Source organism: Anabrus simplex, chromosome 2 (genome assembly GCF_040414725.1).
Source record: "Anabrus simplex isolate iqAnaSimp1 chromosome 2, ASM4041472v1, whole genome shotgun sequence".
Taxonomy (NCBI): domain Eukaryota; kingdom Metazoa; phylum Arthropoda; class Insecta; order Orthoptera; family Tettigoniidae; genus Anabrus; species Anabrus simplex.
The window spans coordinates 364,290,142-364,312,193 of NC_090266.1; the positions used below are offsets into that span (position 1 = coordinate 364,290,142).

Genomic DNA, 22,052 nt, shown 5'->3' on the forward strand with positions numbered 1-22,052 from the left:
GAAGCAGAAACGAAACGACAAAGCATGGAATCGCACCATTCGAATTCATGGACGGAAAAAAGTAAAGATAGTGAAGTCTGCTGGCAAAGTTTTGAGCACCACCTTCTGGGATGCAAAGGGTGTCATTTTGTGTGAATTTCTGGGCAAGTCATAAATGCTGCCCATTACGTTGAAACGCTTCACAAGATTTGTCGTGCAATTGAGTGGTAAACATCTTGGAAAGAACATTATCCTGAAACAGGATAACACTCATCCCTTCCGTGCTCGTTTTACACGTGAGAACATTGAAAAATTTGGATGGGAAGTTATGCCGCATCCTCCCTACAGTCCCGACTTGGCACCTTCCGACTACCATCGCCTTAGTTTTGAGAATGACCAGATAAGACGCCAGCGCTATGAGACGGAGGAGGACGTGAAGAAAGCAGTGGGTCATTCCCTTTGGCGTGCAGGAACGGAATTCCACCGTCAAGAATTTTCAAACTTACACAACGTTGGAAAAAAAGTATCCAAATAAGTTGAGACTATGTTGAAAAATAAACAAAAGTATACAGTTGGAAATGATTTATCCAGCGTATCGAAATTAATGAAGTTTTTTAATGTTGCTCATGACCTTCAGAATGGTCCTCGTATTAACACCTGGGTACCTACAGTGACCTCCAAGAGGTATCTCACTGGGCGAGTTGGCCGTGTGGTTAGGAGCGCGCAGCTGTGAGTTCGCATCCGGGAGATAGTGGGTTCTAACCCCACTGTCGGCAGCCCTGAAAATGGTTTTCCGTTGTTTCCATCTTCACACCAGGCAAATGCTGGGGTTGTACCTCAATTAAGCCCACGGCCGATTCCTTCCCATTCCTAGGCCGTTCATGTTCCATCGTCGCCATAAGACATATCTGTGTCGGTGCGACGTAAAGCAACTAGCAAAAAAAAAAAAAATACCCCCACTCCATCAACACTGTAATTAAAATTCAGAGGATGTTTCTTCTTTGTGAAACTTAAAAACATGACTTTTCAGCCCGTTTACCATCATACCATTGTCTGCCTTCTATCTCGCAACATTGTCGAGATCATTTTTCAGTCATTCACAATCCTGTAACTTATTTGTTACTATATACATTATAACATCATCCGCAAAAAGCCTTATCTGTGATTCCAGTTCTTTACAAATATGAATTACATGAACACGTAATTATAAAGGTCCAAAATTACTGGTCGCCATAAGACCTGTCTGTGTCGATGCGACGTAAAGCAAATAGCAACAAAAAAAAAGTTACTGCCTTGCGGAACCCCTCTGCTTATCATTACACGATGAGATAATGCTTCACCTGCTCCGCTTTTCTGAGATCTGTTTTATATCCCTCCATTGAATCACTCTTTCATTCAATAGAGTAGCCCTCATTTTCGTCCCTAGTCTTCCATGTTCTGCCCTGTCAAAAGTCTTGGATAGGTAAATAGCGACGCAGTCCTTTTGGTCTCCCGAATCTAAAATATCTGCTATATCCTGCTGGAATTCTAAAAGTCGAGTCTCCTCGAAGTAACTTCTCCTAAACCCGAACTGCCTTCTATCAAACCATATCGAAATTTCACAAACATGTCTGATATAATCAGACAGAATGCTTTCCCAAAGCTTACATGCGACACATGTCAAGCTGACTTGTCTGTAATTATTATCCACTTTACGTTTATCACCCTTTCCTTTGTACACAGGGACTACCCAAGCAAATTTCCCTTCATTTGTTATAGCACCTTCATGCAAAAAGTAATGAAATAATTACTTCAGATATGATACTATATTCTGGAACATTTATCATATTTACTCCATGCAGTTTGTACGTAACTTACGAAATGAAGGTAACATGGAATTACATTATTATTTCTCATTGTCTCACTTTAGCAATGAAGATCGATGAAAAGTAACTTACGATGCTAGATTGAAGTTCAGAATGTACAATTGTGTCTATCAAATACAATGAAGATAAATTCTTTTAAGCAGGTAAAGCCGATGTCTAGACATAAAAGTCAAACCATTATTACTTTAATATCCTTGAATACGATTATTGTGTATTTCCCCTTAGCACCTCCATGTCATGCAATTAATGATCTCTGTACTCGGTATAGGATAACATGTAAAGAAGTCTCTCTTACTATTCGTAATAATTAGTTCACACGAGAACTATTCAGTGAAGATCATGTAAATTCAAGGACAGGTGTCGGTATTTCAAATGTATGAAAAATGGCAGGTAATAGGTAGAATCCAAAGGGTATTATCCGAAGAGACTTTCATGTCTAGTTTTGTTACGCTTTTCAGTTTGAAAATGAGAAACCAAACTGATATGATGTAGGCTTTTTGTATAATAGGTTTCGAATTATCTTCCTAAAATGTAAGAAATAATAGGCATCTTACTTTGTTGCCTATATCCAGAGCTTGTCGTACGGACTCACTCATGCCATGATGCTCCATTGCTAGGAACATGGTGTTGAGAACAATGCACAAAGTGATGAGCAGGTCGAACAAGGGGTCACGAACAACTTTATACAGGCCACATTGAAACCGTAACCACCCGTCGTAGTCTACACAGCATTGCGTACACTTGTCACAGTTCCTATCTGGTAAATCATCTGAAACATAATGAATAAACAATACAGCATTTCACAATAAATGAACGACATATGTGGATGCAGAACACTATTAATGGATTACTTATATTCCTATCATTAATTACAAACCACACAGTGAAATATATTTAGCTGCGGTGTTGACAAAATGATGATGATGCTAATGATGATGCTTGTTGTTTAAACGGGCCTAACATCTAAGTCATCGGCCCTGACGACATTATAGCTATAATAAATTAAGGGTGTGTATACATAAAGATAGAAACAGGAAAGAGCAAAAATCATATCTTAGAATCATACTAAGAAATTCTAATCGCATACATACGGGCTTTGACTCATATTACTTCAAAAGGTTTCCTTTGTTGTTCTAGAACACTTTGTTTAGAAGGGTTTTTCATATTTTTCTTCATTAAGGCAAGATATATCAATTATAAGATCAGTGCCAATTGGAGATGGCAACATGCACCATCTGAAAGTTTTAGAAACATACTCCAAACTGTAATGAATCTACCTTCACCAATATGAAAGCTCAGTTCTGCTTGGAGACCTTCTACCAGATGACTGAACGTCTCTGGAGAATGACATAAGGCCATTGTTTTTAGTTCTGGGACTCATTATATGAAATTAGCTTGGCCACCTGTAATAGTGTAGGGAGATTTAAATGCGGAGAGATACATGGAGAGTTCGGCCAGTTGTATACTGTTTATAGCAGATGACTACATTGGTACTGATTACTGTCATTCTGTCAGAATAACAGCAGTCAGAGCCGTCCGTGATGTGGGTCTAATGAACTACTTATTCTAATGCTTTTCCGTTGATTAGCATTCTTGGCAGATATCACTGAATACTATAAATTGCTGATGGAAATGGTCATGTGAATTTTTGGAAACAACAAACAGCTTGTGATATTGAAAGTAAATATTTCGTTTAACATATTAATAAAGTATAAGAGCCATGGAAAACAATATACAACTTTAGAAAAAAACATATGTCATCCAAAAAGAGATTAATTCAATTTCGAAATATATTAAAAGCTTACGAAGTGAAAATGTGAAGGTTAAGATCCCAGTTTTAATTCGAACTTCGGAACCTACAAACAGGCGCTTGTTTTAGCATTAGCGTAGCTATCATGTTCCCTTCTTTAGGTTCAGTTTCACCATACCTTTAGCGGCATGCAAAACTTTCTTCAGTAATAGAGAGTATTTAGAAGAGACGAATTGCTTTCTCAGGTACCACTATGAAAAATATGTAAAATGAACAATCCTTCACATTTCTATCTGATGAAATTAAGGCTAGAAATGCCACTCACATTAAGAATATTAACACCCAAATCCTTTCTTTTTCATACGTCGCAGGTTAAGATGAAAGTTCAGTATGCATGAATACACCCATATAATTGAAAATAATTATGATAACCTCTGATGACGCTCTCTATAAATGATCATTTATAATCTTATTTATGGAGAAGGGAAACAGGATAATTTTATTTGTGTCCATTTACAATGCGATTGTGTGCGATTTTATCGCACCCTTCACTACCCATTTCTCACCACAGAAATATATGGCAGTTGAAATGATATAAGAAGTCCTGTTTCTAATGACAAATCTGATTAGGTTTGACCTACCGGAACATGAAGAACGAATGGATGAACTAGCATGAAAATGTCACCTGCTGTAGCATCCACTCACTCTTTATACCATCAATAATCATCAGTCTTTCTACGTGTAGGAGGATACGAATTATAGAAAGGAAATAATTATCTTCATATTAAATTTCAGAAGGCTCAGAAGATCAAAGTGAATTACTGGAATCTGGGTCTTAGGGATTTTAGTGGCCATTTTCAGTGTGGTCTCCCTTGAATATATTTCCATTCACTTAATGTAAACAGAGGGAAGACGCTGCATTTCAATTTTCGAATCACTTGTTGCTGTCCTGAATAATTATACATGAGTCGGTCAGTTCCAAAACTCAACATATCCACAAAAATGAAGACATGAGATATTGTAAATTTCATAATCTTTGGGGCTCGTTATTTAGTAAGTGATAATGTTTTGTTCCATAATTCTTCTTATGCCTTAGATACTAAACCTTAAAGTTTCAGTTCTCTTCCAAAACTGAGAACGTCCACAACGTGTTCTGTTTCATATTTTGACATGTCCAAAGTAAACTGGCAACAGAAGGAAGCTTTCTGTTGTAAGAAAGGTTTGCTGTTAACAATGCGTAGTTCAATGTATCGACAGTGACTTCTTTCACTATAGAGAAGCCAGTGTGTACACTCGCGTAGCTTTTGTGATTAGCGAAATGGATGAACAAGAGATTATGAGTCTGTGGAAACAGCATTACAGCTGCCGAGCCACGGCGTGGTAGGAAGACTGATACGAATATAGCACTAAAAGGTAAGTTGCTAGCTGAACTTGGTTATTACAAACTACGTGCAAAGGCATTTTACAAACACTTGCGAACACAGAATGATGCTGAAATTACTTACTTTTCACTCTCAGAAGGACGCTGTGATGCAAAAGCTTCCCGACCAAGCTGCCTAAGTCTCCAGCTTTACATTTATAATTTTAAAATATGTGAAGGAACATCTACGACAGCACAATCGAAGTGTATTTATTTATTTCTTGGTGGACAGAAAGTGATGGTTTTAAAAGCTCCAACGAAATAGTTTCTTGTGTTTATCACAGGTTAAATAACATGGTTTTATCTGCGACTGTGCACACTATTCGCATTTTCGTCGATGGGGCAAAACAAAAATAAAATTATGATGGGTATGTTAAGTAAGTGGTTCCAAAGTGACGCTCCGAATCAAATAAAACAGTACTTGTAGTTTTCTGGTACCAGGACATCCTTTTACACCACAGACAGACTATTTGGTCGGATTGAAAAAGAAATCTGAAGACGGGAAATAATTCTAAAGCAAGGGGATTATAGAGACTTTTTCAGAAATTTGGAACTGTAATTTACCCAGATAACGTTTTAACTGGGAGAAAACAGTCAGTGAAATGTTTAAAACACCTGCTAACTGGAATTTCAAATTTGCTCCCACGGAAAGATTAACCACACAAATGGAACAAAACCACAGTAACCATGCAAGGCGAAGCAACATATTCCACAAACCTGGGGAGCCGAAAGGTTCTCGCAGAGGAGGCAAGAACATAAACAAAATATTCAGTGAACGAATAAAGTTCTGTGTTTTTATAAAGTTATAGAAGTTCTACATCTACTCAAAAAGCATTACGGTAGTGCAATAGGAATGTAATTCAGTTCTCATCTTCTACAAGGAACTGGCAAATTCTAGACAACTGAATTTCCAAGAGCAGGAAGAACAATGGGAGGAGGAAGATGACCCAATGATTGACAGTGATGCTATTTGAAAGTGTTCTCCAAGAATGTAGTATTAATTTTCCCTTCAGGTTGAAGTAATATTTGAAGATGAAAATTTTCCTATTTTACCACTGTAAAATATAGCATTGTCATCAAATAAGAGCTATCTTGAAGTAAAATAAGAATTTTCATTTGTATTAAGTCTGCAACTTCCCTCAGAATCCATTCCAAACCACATTGTGCCATTGTTGATTAATTCAATACTGAACATGATCACTTGTACTTTCCTTAACTCCACGTGTCCAACAAACATCCATTAACCCTTTCACTCCGGTCGACTGCTCTACCAGTCGGAGGGAGCTGTGCCGCGCACCCAGTGGACTGCTGTAGCAGTCGTGCTGGAGCTGTACCTCATAGCCGGTCGACTGCTATAGAAGTCCCGTGTCTTTCGGCTGTTTTCCGGTTCGCTACGATAGACTGCTGGGGAAGTTTGGCCTTAGAGGTTTCTCGTGGCTGACTTGGGTGTCCATTTACGGCTATGAGCACTAGATGACAGGAGTAACCAGTTCGAAGACGATAGCAATATGTGCGGTATGCTACTCACTCCGTACCCAGTTGCTCCCCTGTGCTGACGTGCGTGTGCTTCTCGATTTAGCTTTCAGTCGCTTTGAAATTGTGAAGGCCTGATGACGGAGGAAATATATACTGCGGAGGAAGCTCTTGCCCTCATACTGGGTAGTGACTTTGAAGAAGATGACGATGATATTGATTTATCATCTAATTCTGGTGACGGAACGGCTTCCAATCACACCTTCTACTTCAGGCACGTTTTCTACTTCGGTTACCGCTTCGTCTTCTAAAAGATCATCCTACTTCGATGATTTGACTGAAGATGAGGATAATGAGGATGAAGATCAGGTACCTGAACCACCGAGCAGAAAACTAAATTGGAAAAGGAAGAACCTGAATCCGAAGAAACATAATTTAGACGCAGCTGACTCCGGACTGAAAAGTTTAGTCTTAAGTTTCTTTCAGCTGTTTTTTAACACGAGTATCATAACTCTTGTGTGCGGGGAGACTAATACATACTTTCCTCAGGAGGTGGCTGTAGGTGGAGTTCCGCATTAAAAATAAAATCAAATACATTTAACCTTTTCCTGTTCTCCCCTCACGCCGCGAGCCGTATGCAGACGGGAGAGCGGAGCGAGACAATTATTCCGTACAGCGGGCTCGGTGAGTCAATCGCTGCTCGCGCCCAGAGAGTCACGCCACCGTACTCGCTACGCCGGTGTGAAAGGATAATATTTAATTCTAGTTAAATTCTACATTATTATCATTGTTGTTATTTCAATCATAACAATTGCCTTTTATCATAATACACATTATCATCGGCTTAATCCTGATATTAACACTGATTTCAGTTTTTCGCGTTTTTACCAATTTACTTTAACATGGACATTTGGAGTTTTGGAACTAACCAACTCACATACAATAGGGATACCCTCTTCCCCTGCGATCTTGCCGCGGTGGCGGACGTTTGCATCCCAGTGAAGCAGATAGCCGAGCCGTAAGTTCAATCATTTCGGATGGGTATCCATCGAGAGATCAAACTAACGAATGGTTGATCAAAAGAGGAGTAGCAGCATTTCAGAAATTGCGAGGATGGCAGTCTGGATGATTGACTGAGATGACCTTGTAATAATATTTAAGATGGCTTAGCTGTGTTGATACTGCTACACGGCTGAAAGCAACGGGAAACTACAGTCGTAATTAACACCTGCAGACATGCAGCTCTCTCTGTTTGAATAAATGATGTATTGATGAATGCTTCCTCCTGGGTGAAATATTCCGAAGGTTCCCCGTTTGCTTATCCGGGTGGGGAACTACACGAGAGTGACAATCATCAGAAAGACGAATCCTGACTTTCTGCGAGTCGGGGCATGGAATGTTAGAAGTTTGAATCGTTGAGGTAGATTACAGAATCTGAAAAGGGAAATGGATTGACTTAAGTTAGTTGTAGTTAGTATAAGTGAAGTACGTTGACAGGAAGTGCAGGATATTTGGTCAGGTGACTACAGAATTATCAAAAGAAATTAAACATGGCAAATGCAGGAGTTAAATAATGAATACGAATTTAAGGCAGTGGGTAAGCTAATACGACTAGTATAGTGAACGAATTATTGCTGTCAATATAAACACTAAGCCACTGCCCACAACAAAAGTGCGGGTCTATATGCTTACTGCAGTAGTTTAGCAGATGATGAAGGATTCGAAATAATATATGAAGAGACAGAAGATGTAATCGTCTTCTTCTACTGCTCTTCTCACACTGGTCGGGTCGTGAGTGCGAACTGTATCGCACATGTGGATCTGGCACGGTTTCATGACCGGGTGCCCTTCCTGACGCCAACCCTAAACGGATGGATTTATTCGCTATTGCGTGATGTCGTGGTGGTTAGTGGTGTGATGCGTTGTGTGAATATTAAGAGAAAATATGTTGTGACTAACACACACACCCTGCGCTCAAGCCGTAGGAATTAACCATACGCAGTTAAAATCTCCGGGCTAGCCAGGAATCGAAATAAGGGCTCACTGAACCGAAGGCAAGTACGTTGACTATTCAGCCAAGGAGGCCGGCAGATGGAAGATTTAATACAGTATGAAAACGGAGACGAGAACCTAATTGTGATGGGAGACCGGAATGCGGTAGTTGGCCTAGAAAGAGGGGAATACGGACTAGGAGAAAGGAATGATAGAGGAAGTCGTCTGGTTGAATTCTGCACCGATAATAGTTTAGTCGTTGCTAATACTTGCATCACATACCACAAACCACGTCTGTAAACATGAACGAGGCCTGGAAACAATGGAAAGTATAAAAGACTTCGTCATGATTAGGCAAATACTCAGAAACCAGTGTAGGAATGCAAAACTATCCCAGCAGCAGACGTGGTCTCTGATCACAACTTGGTGGTAATGGAATGTTAAAGTTCAAGAAATGAATAAAGGAAGGAATGCAAGACGATGGGATCTACATAAATTGAACGAAAAGAATGTAAGGGATTGTTTCAAGGATCTTGCTGCACAAATACTAAGTGGATAGGATGAAGGAAACCCAATAGATGATGTGTGGACAGTCGTGAAGAATCAGGTAAGTAGGGCTGCTGAAGGAAGGTTAGGTAGACAGGTAAGATCGCATTATCTACGGATAACTCGGGAAATATTAGACCTAATTGACGAACGGAGAAAGTACAAGAATGCAAAAATGAGGAGGGCAGAAGAGAATACAGGTGATTAAAGAATGAAGTAGGGAAGAATGGCTGAAAGTGAAGTGCAAAGACGTTGAAGGTTGTAAAGTCGTAGGAAAGATAGATGCTGCATGCATGAAAATTAAGGAAACCTTTGGAGAGCGGAAAATTTGGTGTATGAATATTAAGAGCTCGGGTGGGAAAAAAGGAAAGGTAGAAAGATGACAGGATCATATAAAATATTTCTATCAAGAGAAAGAAGTAGATAAGGCTCTGAAACAAGAAAAGGCTGTTGATGCTGATGAAATGGGAGGCCCAATTTCGAGGTCAGAATTCAACAAGGCTTTGAGAGACCCAAATACGAACAAGGCACCTGAAATTGATGACATATGCTCAGAAATACTTACTGCCTTACTAGAAACCAGCATGGCAATGTTATCTCATTTAGCGTGTGAGATGTATTCGTAAAGGAAAAGTACCGTTCGATTTTAGAGATAATTTTCGTATACTTATTTCCAAGAAAGCAGTTGCTGACAAATATGAAAACTACCGTACAATAACATTACTTCCATATCTCACGCTTGCGAACTTTCAGCACGTGTTATTTACAGAAGAATGGAAAGGCAAATTGAAGCTTAGTTGAGAGACCAGATTGGCGTCAGACGAAATGTAGGAAAACGTGAAGCAATTCTGACTTTACGCCTGATCTTAGAGGATCAAATTAAGAAGGATAATCCCAGGTACATGGCATTAGTAGATCTAGAAAAGGCATTCGATGATGTTGGTTGGTCCAAACTATTGGAGATTATGAAAGTTATCGGGAGCAGATACCGAGAAAGAAGAATTATTTAAAATCTGAACAAAAATCAGTCTGCAGTGATAAGAATCGATGGCTATGAAAGAGAAGCAACAGTCCAGGAAGGTATTTGCTTTACGTCGCACCGACACAGATAGGTCTTATGGCGACGATGAGATAGGAAAGGCCTAGGAAGTGGAGGGAAGCGGCCGTGGCCTCAATTAAGGTACAGCCTCGGCATTTGTCTTGTGTGAAAATGGGAAACGACGGAAAACCATCTTCAGGGCTGCCGACAGTGGAGCTCGAATCCACTATCTCCCGATTACTGGATACTGGCAGCATTTAAGCGACTGCAGCTATCCTGCTCGGTAGTCCAGAGAGGAGTGAGGCAGGGCTGAACTTTGAAAACTTTGGAAAGGGAATCACAATCCATGGAAAGGAAGTCAGAACTCTGAGATTTGCCGGTGGTACTGTTATTTTATCTGAGTCTGCGGGAGATCTGGAGACATTGCTGAATGGTATGGGCACATTCTTGGAAAAGAAGTACAAGATGAACATAAATAAATTCAAAACAAATGGAATGGAGTGCAGTTGAACGAAGTTCCGGTGACGCAGGATATATTATATTAGTGTTAAAAGAAGTAGTTGAATATTGTTGCTTGAATAGTAGAACAATTTATTAATGAATGAAGAAGTAAGGAGAATATAAAATGCGACGAGCACGAGCAAGGAAGGCCTTTCTTAAGTAAAGAAATTAGCTCAATTCGAACATTGATATAGGAATTATAAAGATGATATTAGCAGACTTTCGTTTGGAAGTAAAACATGGACAATAAGTAGCGCAGGAAGAAAGAGAATAGGAGCTCTCAAAATGTAGTGTCACAGAAGAATGCTGAAGATTAAATGGGTAGATAAAAATCCCGAATGAAGAGATACTGAATCGAATTGGTGAGAGTAGAACGATTTGACGAAATTTGACAAGAAGAAGATATAGATTGGCACGACACATTTTAAGACACCCAGGACTAGTTCATTTGGTTTCTGAGGTAAGTGCATATGGTATGAACGGCAGGTGTAGACCAAGGCAGATTAGTTTAAGTGTAGGATGTAGAAGTTTCGTAGAAATGAAAAGGCTAGCACAGGGTAGGGTGGAAGGGAGGGCAGTATCACACCAGTCTATGGACCAATGACACAAACAACTCAGTGTTACCCTTAAAAGTATGGGCACCATGTACTGGACAACACCCACAAATAAAAGACAAAGTGGAAGAAACTCTCATGTAATATTTTAATTGCTAGTTTCAACTTTGGTATTGTTTGTTCTATTTCTAGACAGATTTAGTATTGGAAACATTAATGACAATAACAAAGTTACTTCAATAATACTATCGTTTTTACTTGGATCAAAATAGGTACTAAGGATGACTTAGGACAACCTTGAAGTTCCATTAGATTACATATCAAAATGGTCTTAAGCTAAAAAGGACCACATTCCAAGAACTTATTTAACTGCAGTATGAACGCGTAGTTGTAGAAAGATCTACTTCCCTTCCATACACAGCAGAAATTGGACAACCCTACATATTAAATTATTAGTTTAAGCTTATTGTATTAATGATATTGAAATTCAGTATTTCTTAATCATACCATATTATACAATATGGTAATATAAAATATACAACACTTTCAGTGGATAATGAGCATTAAAATGTGCATATTTATAATTATTGTAAGAGGTAAATGTGTATATTGTGCTCATATCAAAACAAAAATAATTTAAATGATTATTCGTTAAGTATAACAAGAAGGAAATAGTTCTTAACATTGGTGAATTATGCTTTGTACAATCACTGAACACTAAAGTAAATTTTCTTCCGTCACTGAACTTTAGGTTAATCTACATTAGTGTGGTCATCAAATCGTGTGTGTACTTCATTTCCTCCTGTTGGAATGCAAATATAGCATGGTAGTCTCTAGGATAAGTAAGAGCATGTTTTCAGATTTCGTTCATTTAGCTCCATCATCTTTTTCAAAGGTCGCTTGGTTCAGTTTAGCGTAAGATCATCTATTTATTTATCTTAATGGAATTCATGTTGATGTCATACATATCCCGGTGTCAATAACTTACATACAAAACAAAATAAAGTAAAGCGTCGTTATTTTCTATCCATCTCCATGAAGAAAAGTAACAGGCTCCGGGTTTCATCTATAGCTTGTACAAAAACTGAGCAGACATCTGCTGCGAGAAACAGTAAACCCAGTAGAAATATGACTGGGAAAGTTGTCACGTAGACCATATGATACTCGAATACCTGCAAGGCATCTGGATGGAAAGTACTTCATTTGGAAGGACAAGGCCATCATGGGCTGTTGGTTCAGTTTTAAGGCTATTTACCGATAAAAGTGAAAAGATTTGGAGTATTTTGTGGAAAATAACTGAATTGTTAACATACTCAAGCTGAAAGGAGCTAGTTATGAAAGTTCCTGTGAGTATGGATCCATTAGGTACCAAATCAAGATTTTTGAAGTATTGTAATAAATTAACCCTTACATTATCAATATCTGCACAATCGTAATGTAGTCTCTCGCCCATACATAAAAAATATTCGCGATAAAGAAAATAAATACATTCGACTAATAGATGACCTATAATGTAATTTATGTATGTCCTATGGAATAGCGTAGTTCCACTTCTTTAAACTGTTATTTGAATCCACTGGAAAAACTTTGTTTCCATCGTCATTGATACTTCGATTAGTCGTAAGTAAATATTTTATATTAATTAACCTATGGTTAAATGATTGTACTTTCAGCTCACCTAGAACTACTATGTGTGAAAGGTAGTCTGGAGGAAGTGTATAAAGATGTTTCTTGGGGGCGTGACCCGGGCTCACACCATTGCATTTGATGACACGAATCTCTTTCGGGCTCAAGGCAACAGTAACTGGTTCCACCCTCTGAAATCACAAGAAAGGCATAATTTATAGATATTTTCATTATCTGTGTCCACAAATATCAAAATTTAAATTCACATAAAATGAGAAGCTTCCGTAATTCGCTTTTATAGACTCGAGAGATAATAAAGTAGCATTAAAATAACATACGGTAATATAATTTCCAGTCAGTTTATGAATGTTTAACTCAGTCTGATGTCATGGAAATGGAAAAGCTGTTAATCTTACACCAGTGATACCGTTCTTCAAGTGCAAACAGGAACTTTAAAATACTTTCTCTCAGAAGTAGGTAAACATCTTTGCACAAAATGGACAATCCAAATGCAAAACTACCAAGTGCTAGTAAGAATGCGTTTTGAAATACGCAGAGCTCAATTCTTTTGTTGAGAATTCTGATTTAACGCACGTTTTATTTTACTATGTGTATATACAGGATTTCCCTACACAAACTGACCGCTGGTACGGGGCTGAGCCAAGGCTGTCTTCCACCAACACGCGGCTCAGCTGGGTACAGCCGGCCTGTACTCTATCTTTGCTACCTACTTTTTCAATTTGCTTTACGTCGCACCGAAACAGATAGGTCTTATACGGGTATTACTTAAATCTGAAAATCTGCATATACAATATAATAGACTAAATTAAACTCTTACCTCATAGCAAATGCTGGAAATGTCATCCTTCCTCAGGAAGGATCCATTAGGTACCAAATTAAGATTTTTTGAAGTATTTTAATAAACCAATCCCTATTATTATCAACATCGGCAAAATCGCAATGTAGTCTCTAGCCCATACATCAAGAAATGGGCTGATGACTGATGACGAAAACCACTCGCAATAACGCACATGGGCTGTGGGATTATGAGCACGTGGGCATTTGTAAGGTTCGAGTTTAATAATTTTGTTGCTGTATGTGCAGAAGTCACTGAAACAGGGTAAACAAAAATCGAGTGGCACGAATTAACTCGGCCACTGTAATATTTCTTATTGCATTTCGTATCGTTTCCTTACTTTCCTCCAATGCGTGTGGATTTGTTTGGTACACTTTTTCCTTCAGGGTACCCCACCAATAAAAATCACAGACTGTTTGATCTGAGGATCAGGAAGGCTCTAAACCAGCACTAATCACTCTTTCTTCAAACACTTCCGTAAATGTACCCGTGGACTTCTCTGCTGCATAAGCAATTGCGGAATCTTGCTGAAACCAAAAAATATGGTTGTTCTTCTTCCGTTAAATGATTAAAAAAATGGGGTGAAAATGCCATTTCGGTACCACCCTCCTTGTAGAAATGGGACCGATTATGTGTGTACCGCTAATCGCAAGACAAACTCCAATTTTTCTATCAAAAAGTGGAATTCCCTCCATAAATTGTGGATTTTCAGAATAACAATAGCGTGTGTTTTGAGTGTTGATATGCCCAGTTATGTGGAGACACGCCTTACCCGTTAAGAGCACAATGTAATAGTCTATTAAACCTTCAGTTACTGATGACGAAAACCTCAGGCCCTGAGACAAGCTTGAACGCGTCAGTACCAAAGAATTCATGAATTCACGACAGCAAGAAAGGATATGTAATTGATCCCACATTCAGAACGGAGCATCGCACAAGCCAGCTTTTATATTCCCGTTAATGTCACAATAAGCAATGTATTGTTCTTTGATTTTTTGTTTGTTTCCAAATGTTAATGCTGTAGACCAGAGCCTCTCAAGCGCCCAAAATCTCACGCGTGCAAACAGCGGTGCAATGTTCCTGTGCACAGTGCATCGGTCCCGCTCGGCTCGGCTCGGACCAACGCTTCGTCTCTGGGCTACTCGGCTAAGCTCGGCTCAATTCGGCTCAACTCAGCTCGGATTTGGAGCACTACGGAGCAAGTGAGGAAGAGGGAGACAGTGGGAGCGTGGGGAAAGAGAGAGACAGCGCCATTGCTCCGAATCGAGGAGTGGGGTCTGCACTCTGGTCAACCAAGCGAAGTCGTCTTTTGCACCGTGTACAGTGCCTGCACCAGGTGCATGCACCCCGAGAGGCCCTGCTGTAGACTGTATACTGTGTTATTAATTGTAATAAATTTTGATACGTTTATTTATGTAATTAAGCTTTGTTCGTTGCAGAATGTGTGGATAATCGTTCTGTTTTTCAGTAAAAAGGATTAGATTAAGATTAGTTTAGAATATATTTAACTTAGGCTAGCTAATATTAAGTAATAATTATTTGTAATTTCTCTGTGTATCACAAAGAATACTGCTGTAATTGGGATGAAAAGCCTGTAGCAAACAAACAGTAAATTAAATCCAAATTTTTTTTGGGCAGATTTTCCTACTCTTGGATAATAGCATCAGTCAGTTGCTGAATGTTAGCAGAAGGAAAATAACATCCTTCAGAAATTGTGAGGTACTTCGTAGGGTGCTTCAGCAGCTACGTTATGAAGCCCAGCTCTTGTATTTTCAGCAACAGTACACTGTTGCTCGGTATTGTTGAACAGCTGCTATACAAGTGAAGCTGACAATCAGTGTAGTAACTCAATGAGAATATTATACCTGACACTACTCGACCCACGCCAACGTACTGGTTACTATTTATTTCCCATATTGCTCCACTTCACTTTCACTGCTCAAATGCTCTCCTTCGAGAATATAATAATATCTTCATCAACATTCTTCTTCCAATCCATCGGAATATCAAGGATGCTTGTAGAAGAAGACTGAAATCACGTCACCCACCCGAAAGAACAGCTGATGCACTGAATGAGAAAGCTTTTAATATCAGTGGACACGATTAGCTCCAGAAGTGTATAAACTCTCTGATCCTAGTGTTATAATCGTCTTCATACAAAACGCGAAAAACTTGCGATCTTACTGTGTAAATGGGGCTTCCGTATTTCACCAAGCTGTGACTGTGGAGCGGAATATCAAACAATATCATGTTTGAATGCCTTATTCACTCATACCAAGGGCCACAGTGAGACTTAAAAGATATCCCGAATATGTTATTCAGTGACTTGACATTCTGGATATCCCATTGTGACTGGTGCCTCTGATAACACGATGATATCATCACCTTTTTGTTTTTCTTACGTATTTATACGTATATTGTAATTTCATGGTTTTGATTGTCCATATCTTTACCACACGTTAAATAAATAAATAAATAAATAAATTAAAATAGATAAACAAGCAGGAGGGGTAGGACAGTTGGCAATGTTGTCTTAAGTTCATGCCGTGCATGTTCAGTACAGTTCATGTCCCCAGAACATGCCGGCCACACCATTCGCTGTATGCCATGCGTCTCAAGGAAATGAGTGACCTCTCTAGCTCGATGATCTCATTTTACCGTGGTAGACAGTTTCCTTGTAAATCAGAAAGCTTAAAAACTTGGGTTTTTCATCTCTGTTTCAAGGAAATTGGCGTTATGAACAAATGTATGATAACTTTCAACGATTATATATTGAATTAAAGTAAGCAGTTAGTGTTGTAAAATGAACAAAAATGGAAGGTAGAGATGGAGATATTTTACAATCATTTTAAAAAATCAGTATTTTTGAAAGATTTTCATAACTATGAATGTATTCTAAAATATATTATACCTCCTGCAACTGGTCCTTAGGCACGTGTTTGTGATACTCCCGATAGCAACTAACTTTTGTTTGTCTGACTGGGACTGTCCTATTGGAATATCCTGTTTATTGCAGTCATGCTAATTGAAACTTACGATTCCTCCATTAATTTTCAACTTTCAAACTTCTCAAGGTGATCCACTCCATCACTTTCTGCAGATTTTAAAGTACGCTACAGTCAGGAATTTAGCTCTAAAAGAGATTCTTCAATATGCCAGCAAATAAGGGTTTCTTGTATTTTGTACACCCTTAAATGCCAACCAAATAACAGAGTTTTGAAGTGTATATATTTGCATGGGAATTTAGGATCGCAAAGCCAGTTTCAACATGCTTTGTAATAGTTGAATAGCTCATTAACATTATAAACAATGTCTCGCCTCAATCTAAAGGAATTATGCAGATTCTTGTTAATACTGATGCATTATTGACGAGAATATTATACATTTATTTCCCGATGTATTGATGAAATCTATGGTTAAATGAGTTACTATGTTCTAATTCCCTTGTGTTCCTTGTGTTAGTAATTTCATTGATACTGTCATTAGCTTCGTCAAACATGAATGGTGGAGAATTTATGAAAAAGGAATAGATTTGATTTCCAGGGAAAATGGAACTATAAAATATTTATTGGCTATCACGTAATAAGTCGAATTTTATGTTGAATTAAAACCACTCCCAGAGCAGTTGTCTGCTCATTGAACTTATATATGCCCTGTTTATTGCGGTCATGCTCATTGAAGCCTGTGATTATTCCATTAATTTCCAACTTACTCCAAACTTCGCAAGGTGATCCACTGAAAAATAGTCCACCGGGCGAGTTGGCCGTTTGGTTAGCGGCTTGCATCCGGGAGACAGTAGATTCGAACCCCATTGTTGGCAGCCCTGAAGATGGTTTTCCGTGGTTTCCCATTTTCACACCAAGCAAATGCTGGAGCTGTACATTAATTAAGTCCACGGCTGTAGTGCTATGGGGTTAGTTGGTTAGTTAATATTCCAGTATATATCTTACTAAGTACATCCAACAAAATAATAATCCTCTAATTATTTGTATTCGATCTATCTCCCTTACTTTTGTATATAGCTATATCGTTACATCAGATGCTTAAGCAAGTACGCGGACTAGGGTGTAGACCAAGCGAGTTGGCAATGTGGTTTGGTGATAGTGGATTAAAACCCCATTGTCGTTAGCCCTGAATATGAGTTTTCCGTAGTGACCAATGTTTACGCCAGGCAACTTAAGGCCACGGCCGCTTCCTTTCCACTCCGAGGCCTTTCCTATCGCATCGTCGCCATAAGACCTACTGTGTCGGAGCGACATGAATCAAAATTTTAAAATTGAAAAATAGTCGTAATAAATGGGTCAGTTCTGTGGATATGACCCTACAGTACCCGTTTTAGCTAACTGAATATAACAGGGGACAACTAAATTAAACGTATTTTCCTTTAAATTAACTTGTGTCCTGTGGAGTGAGTTGATATTTCTGTAAAGATATGACGGCTGAATATGACATAATTCTGAGATACATGCAGGAAAAGGGCAGCTTTACAAGAACATCTTGACACTTCCAACGTCAACACTAGAAATGAGAAGATCAGTTACCTTTGTGCAGTAACAAATTAAAAGAAATGTGTATCTAGTAAGACTAGATAATCAATCAGTATGTTTTGATCACTTAGAGCTCTTAGTACTAAATGGACTTACCTACAATGTTCCATTTTCTGATGTCTATATGAAATCAGCGTGTAAAATGTGGCAGTTGTCTTGCATCCTAAGTTACAACTGCAGGCTAAAAATATTCACATTTTAAGGCCCTCTGCCTGTACATATAAGTAGAATTATAATTTACCTGAACAACATTAGGAATTTGCACTACATCTTCTGAGGTGACATCGCCTTCTTCATGGTCATCTACCACCCCAGAGTCATCTAAAGAAGACTCACGATTATTACTCTCACTATTATTACTGCTGGGATGCCTGCTTGAATGCAATTGACCCCTCTGGGGAGGACCTGCACAGAAAGTTAACATTAGGTTACACTCCTTTTGTATTATAGGCCTATAATTTATATTTTGTACTACATAAAATGGAGGGAAGTACAACGAAACTAACATAGGATAGTTACACAGTTGAACAAAAGAACTACCAAAGAACTACATCTAAGAGCAATAGTCTCTACAAGTCCTGATTTTCGCTCTGCTGAACGTAACTGTGTATTCAGACACTTCAGAAAACACAGAACTGACAAGTCCTTCAAAGAGTATAGAATTCTAAGAAATAAAGCTACTCGGTCAATCACAAATACCAAAATAAACCACACACACAAGCTACTGAACACCTACAGCTAATCAAAATTAAGGAAAAACTTACGGAACCTAGGTGTAACTAGTAAAAGATGTAGACGCAGCACTGACGCGGAATTATCTTAAGACTGTCTAAATAGAAGTTCCATTATTGTCCCCATTCATATAGGTTGTGAGAATAAATATGCAATAATTTCTAACCAAAGTTCACAGAAGGCTAAATGTGAGGAACTTGTTATAGGTACAGTGTACATGAATTAAGTGAAATTTGCGTTGCACAAAACTAAGGACATTTCAAAATGAAGATGGTATCAGTTCTGAATTGCCTGATCTAATCCTGGACGAAATAATCCCCATAATTATGCACATTTACAATTACTCGTCGACAACGCACATTCCCATCGCAATGGAAGCGTACTACAGTATATCCCAATCCTAAAGTCACTACTCCCATCACGTCCTCAGTAGTATCATATCAGCTCTCTCCAAAGGCCTTGCACGGATCATCCATGTTCAAATGTAAGAATTTCTACCGAAGTGTAATCTATTAGATCCTCTCCAGCCGGGTTTTTAGGTACAACCATAGTATTTCTACAGCCGTTACGAAAGTCACAGAAGGCATTAGAAGTGCTAAGGCTGAAAGGAATGTTCCTCTAACGTCCTTAATTGATTTCAGTCGTGCAGCATGGCCAACGGCATGATGCGGTGATTCAATTCAGGGACTAATTTTGGGCCAATACTGTACCTCTTCTTCTTGGATCGAAATAACTTGTTGAGTTCCTCAAGTTCCTGTGCTGGGCTCATTATTAGTTTCGCTCATTATAAGCGATATTTCTAAGACATTGGCAACCTCTAGTTACCAAATGTATGCTGACAATAAGCAGATTTATAAACATTCCGACCCATGCAACATCTGGGAAAACATACTAGAACTGAATTCTGAATTGTTATCTCCTTGTAATTGGAAAACATAAAATGGATTCAAATTTAATCATGAAAAGATCTAGATAATCAAAATAGTACAGCAAAAGCTTTAACTCACATTATAAGTGTGAACCTACTTGACATTATGTTAAATGATCAGAGCACTGTTGCACCGAGAAAAACTGTAAATGATCTTGGCGTTATGTTTGATGATGGTCTGTCGTGGACAGAGCATGGGAGTGTATAGGTCCCTCCATCCGTTGCAAAGAGCAAAATATTGCTATCTACAGCAAAAAAGTTACGTAATTAACATTCTAATAAAGCCCCCATTTTACTACTGTGATGATGTGTATAACGACTTTAACTTACAATTAGCTAGCAGGTTACAGAAGGCTCATAATTCCTGCATTCGTTTCATTTTTCATTGTGAAAACATGTGGAATCTCTCCGCATTTTAACCAACTGTCTATGCTAAACCTGCAAATGAGGAGGCAACTTCATGCCTAGTGGATACTTCACAGCACTTTAAGTGTGTCCACGCCTCAGTACTTAGCATCCAGGTTTACCGACCTCTCGGGCGCTCATAAACTGCATGTCACAAAACACGAATATTCTTTCATTCCCCACCCACGTCACCAAAAGGTTCACCAACTCCACCACAGTAGGTACTGTGCGTCTGGAACCCCATACCAGACAAGTTACGGAGCCTGGCGTCAGGCTCATCAAAAAGCAGTATAAGAAATACTTGTTTTCTGTTTGGTCGTAACTATTATTACTACGATTATTGTTATGGAAAACGATTTAGTAAAATTCGACCAGAAGAAGAGGTAGAATGATATGAAACAACTTAAGACATCTGTTCAGTCGGCGTTTGAGGGAAGTTTAGGTGGTAAGAATGACAGTAGTAGACCAAGGTATGAAAATGACAAACAGATTAGGGTAAATGTAGGATGTAGTAGTTTACGTTGAAATGCAAATGTTAACATGGGCATGGCATGAAACCAGTTTATGGACTGATTACCCAAACGACAACAACAACAGTAACAATGATAATAATTATCACTATTTGTATCATCATCATCATCATCATCATCATCTGTTTACCCTCCAGGTTCGGCTTTTCCCTCGGACTCAGCGAGGGATCCCACCTCTACCGCCTCAAGGGCAGTGTCCTGGAGCTTCAGACTCTTGGTCGGGGGGTACAACTGGGGAGAATGACCAGTACCTCGCCCAGGCGGCCTCACCTGCTAAGCTGAACAGGGGCCTTGTGGAGGGATGGGAAGATTGGAAGGGATAGGCAAGGAGGAGGGAAGGAAGCGGCCGTGGCCTTAAGTTAGGTACCATCCCGGCATTCGCCTGGAGGAGAAGTGGGAAACCACGGAAAACCACTTCGAGGATGGCTGAGGTGGGAGTCGAACCCACCTCTACTCAGTTGAGCTCACGAGGCTGAGTGGACCCCGTTCCAGCCCTCGTACCACTTTTCAAATTTCGTGGCAGAGCCGGGAATCGAACCCGGACCTCCGGGGGTGGCAGCTAATCACGCTAACCACTACACCACAGAGGCGGACTTTGTATTATCAAATTCCTGAAATATTTATAATTAATGTATAAGTTAGTTTTAAAAATGATTTCCTTGTAACAGTGAATTGTATTAGCTTCATGCATATGTTAACCGTGGTTTAGTGTTATAGAAGGTTTAACTATTCCAAGGAAATCAAGGCAAATAAATAAATAGGTAAATAAATAAATAAATAAATAAATAAATAAATAAATGAATGAATAAATAAAATACCGCTGTGTCATATTAAGAACATTTGTCATTTGTATATACCGAATGTCGAAATTCATATAGCCTCCATGGCTCAGGCGGCAGCGCGCCGGCCTCTCACCGCTGGGTTCCGTGGTTCAAATCCCGGTCACTCCATGTGAGATTTGTGCTGGACAAAGCCGATGCAGGACAGGTTTTTCTCCGAGTACTCCGATTTTCCCTGTCATAACTCATTCCAGCAACACTCTCCAATATAATTTCATTTTATCTGTCATTCATTAATCATTGCCCCAGAGGAGATCGACAGGCTTCAGCAGTCGGGGCAATTACTATCCTCGCCGCTAGATGGGGCTTCATTCATTCCATTCCCGACCCGGTTGAATGACAGGAAACAGGCTGTGGATTTTCATTTTCAAAATTCATATTTTTAAGATCACCAGTCCCTCCTCCAACGTTTACTATCCCGAATTCGTGAAACATTTCATAATGGTCTCAACCGTATCTCCTCTCTTTCT

The 22,052-nt window shown here is 39.1% G+C and overlaps 1 protein-coding gene across 1 annotated transcript in view; it reads right to left on the bottom strand.

Moving 5' to 3' along the window:
- The window catches only part of LOC136863549 (sodium channel protein 60E-like), a 280,338-nt gene that overhangs the window by 147,832 nt on the left and 110,454 nt on the right, over positions 1–22,052 (bottom strand). The window contains exons 8-10 of the mRNA XM_067139930.2: positions 18,390–18,553; positions 12,798–12,936; positions 2,399–2,613 (exon numbers count right to left, since the gene is read on the bottom strand). Coding sequence (XP_066996031.2) covers positions 2,399–2,613; positions 12,798–12,936; positions 18,390–18,553 — 518 coding nt within the window. The remainder of the gene's footprint in view (positions 1–2,398; positions 2,614–12,797; positions 12,937–18,389; positions 18,554–22,052) is intronic.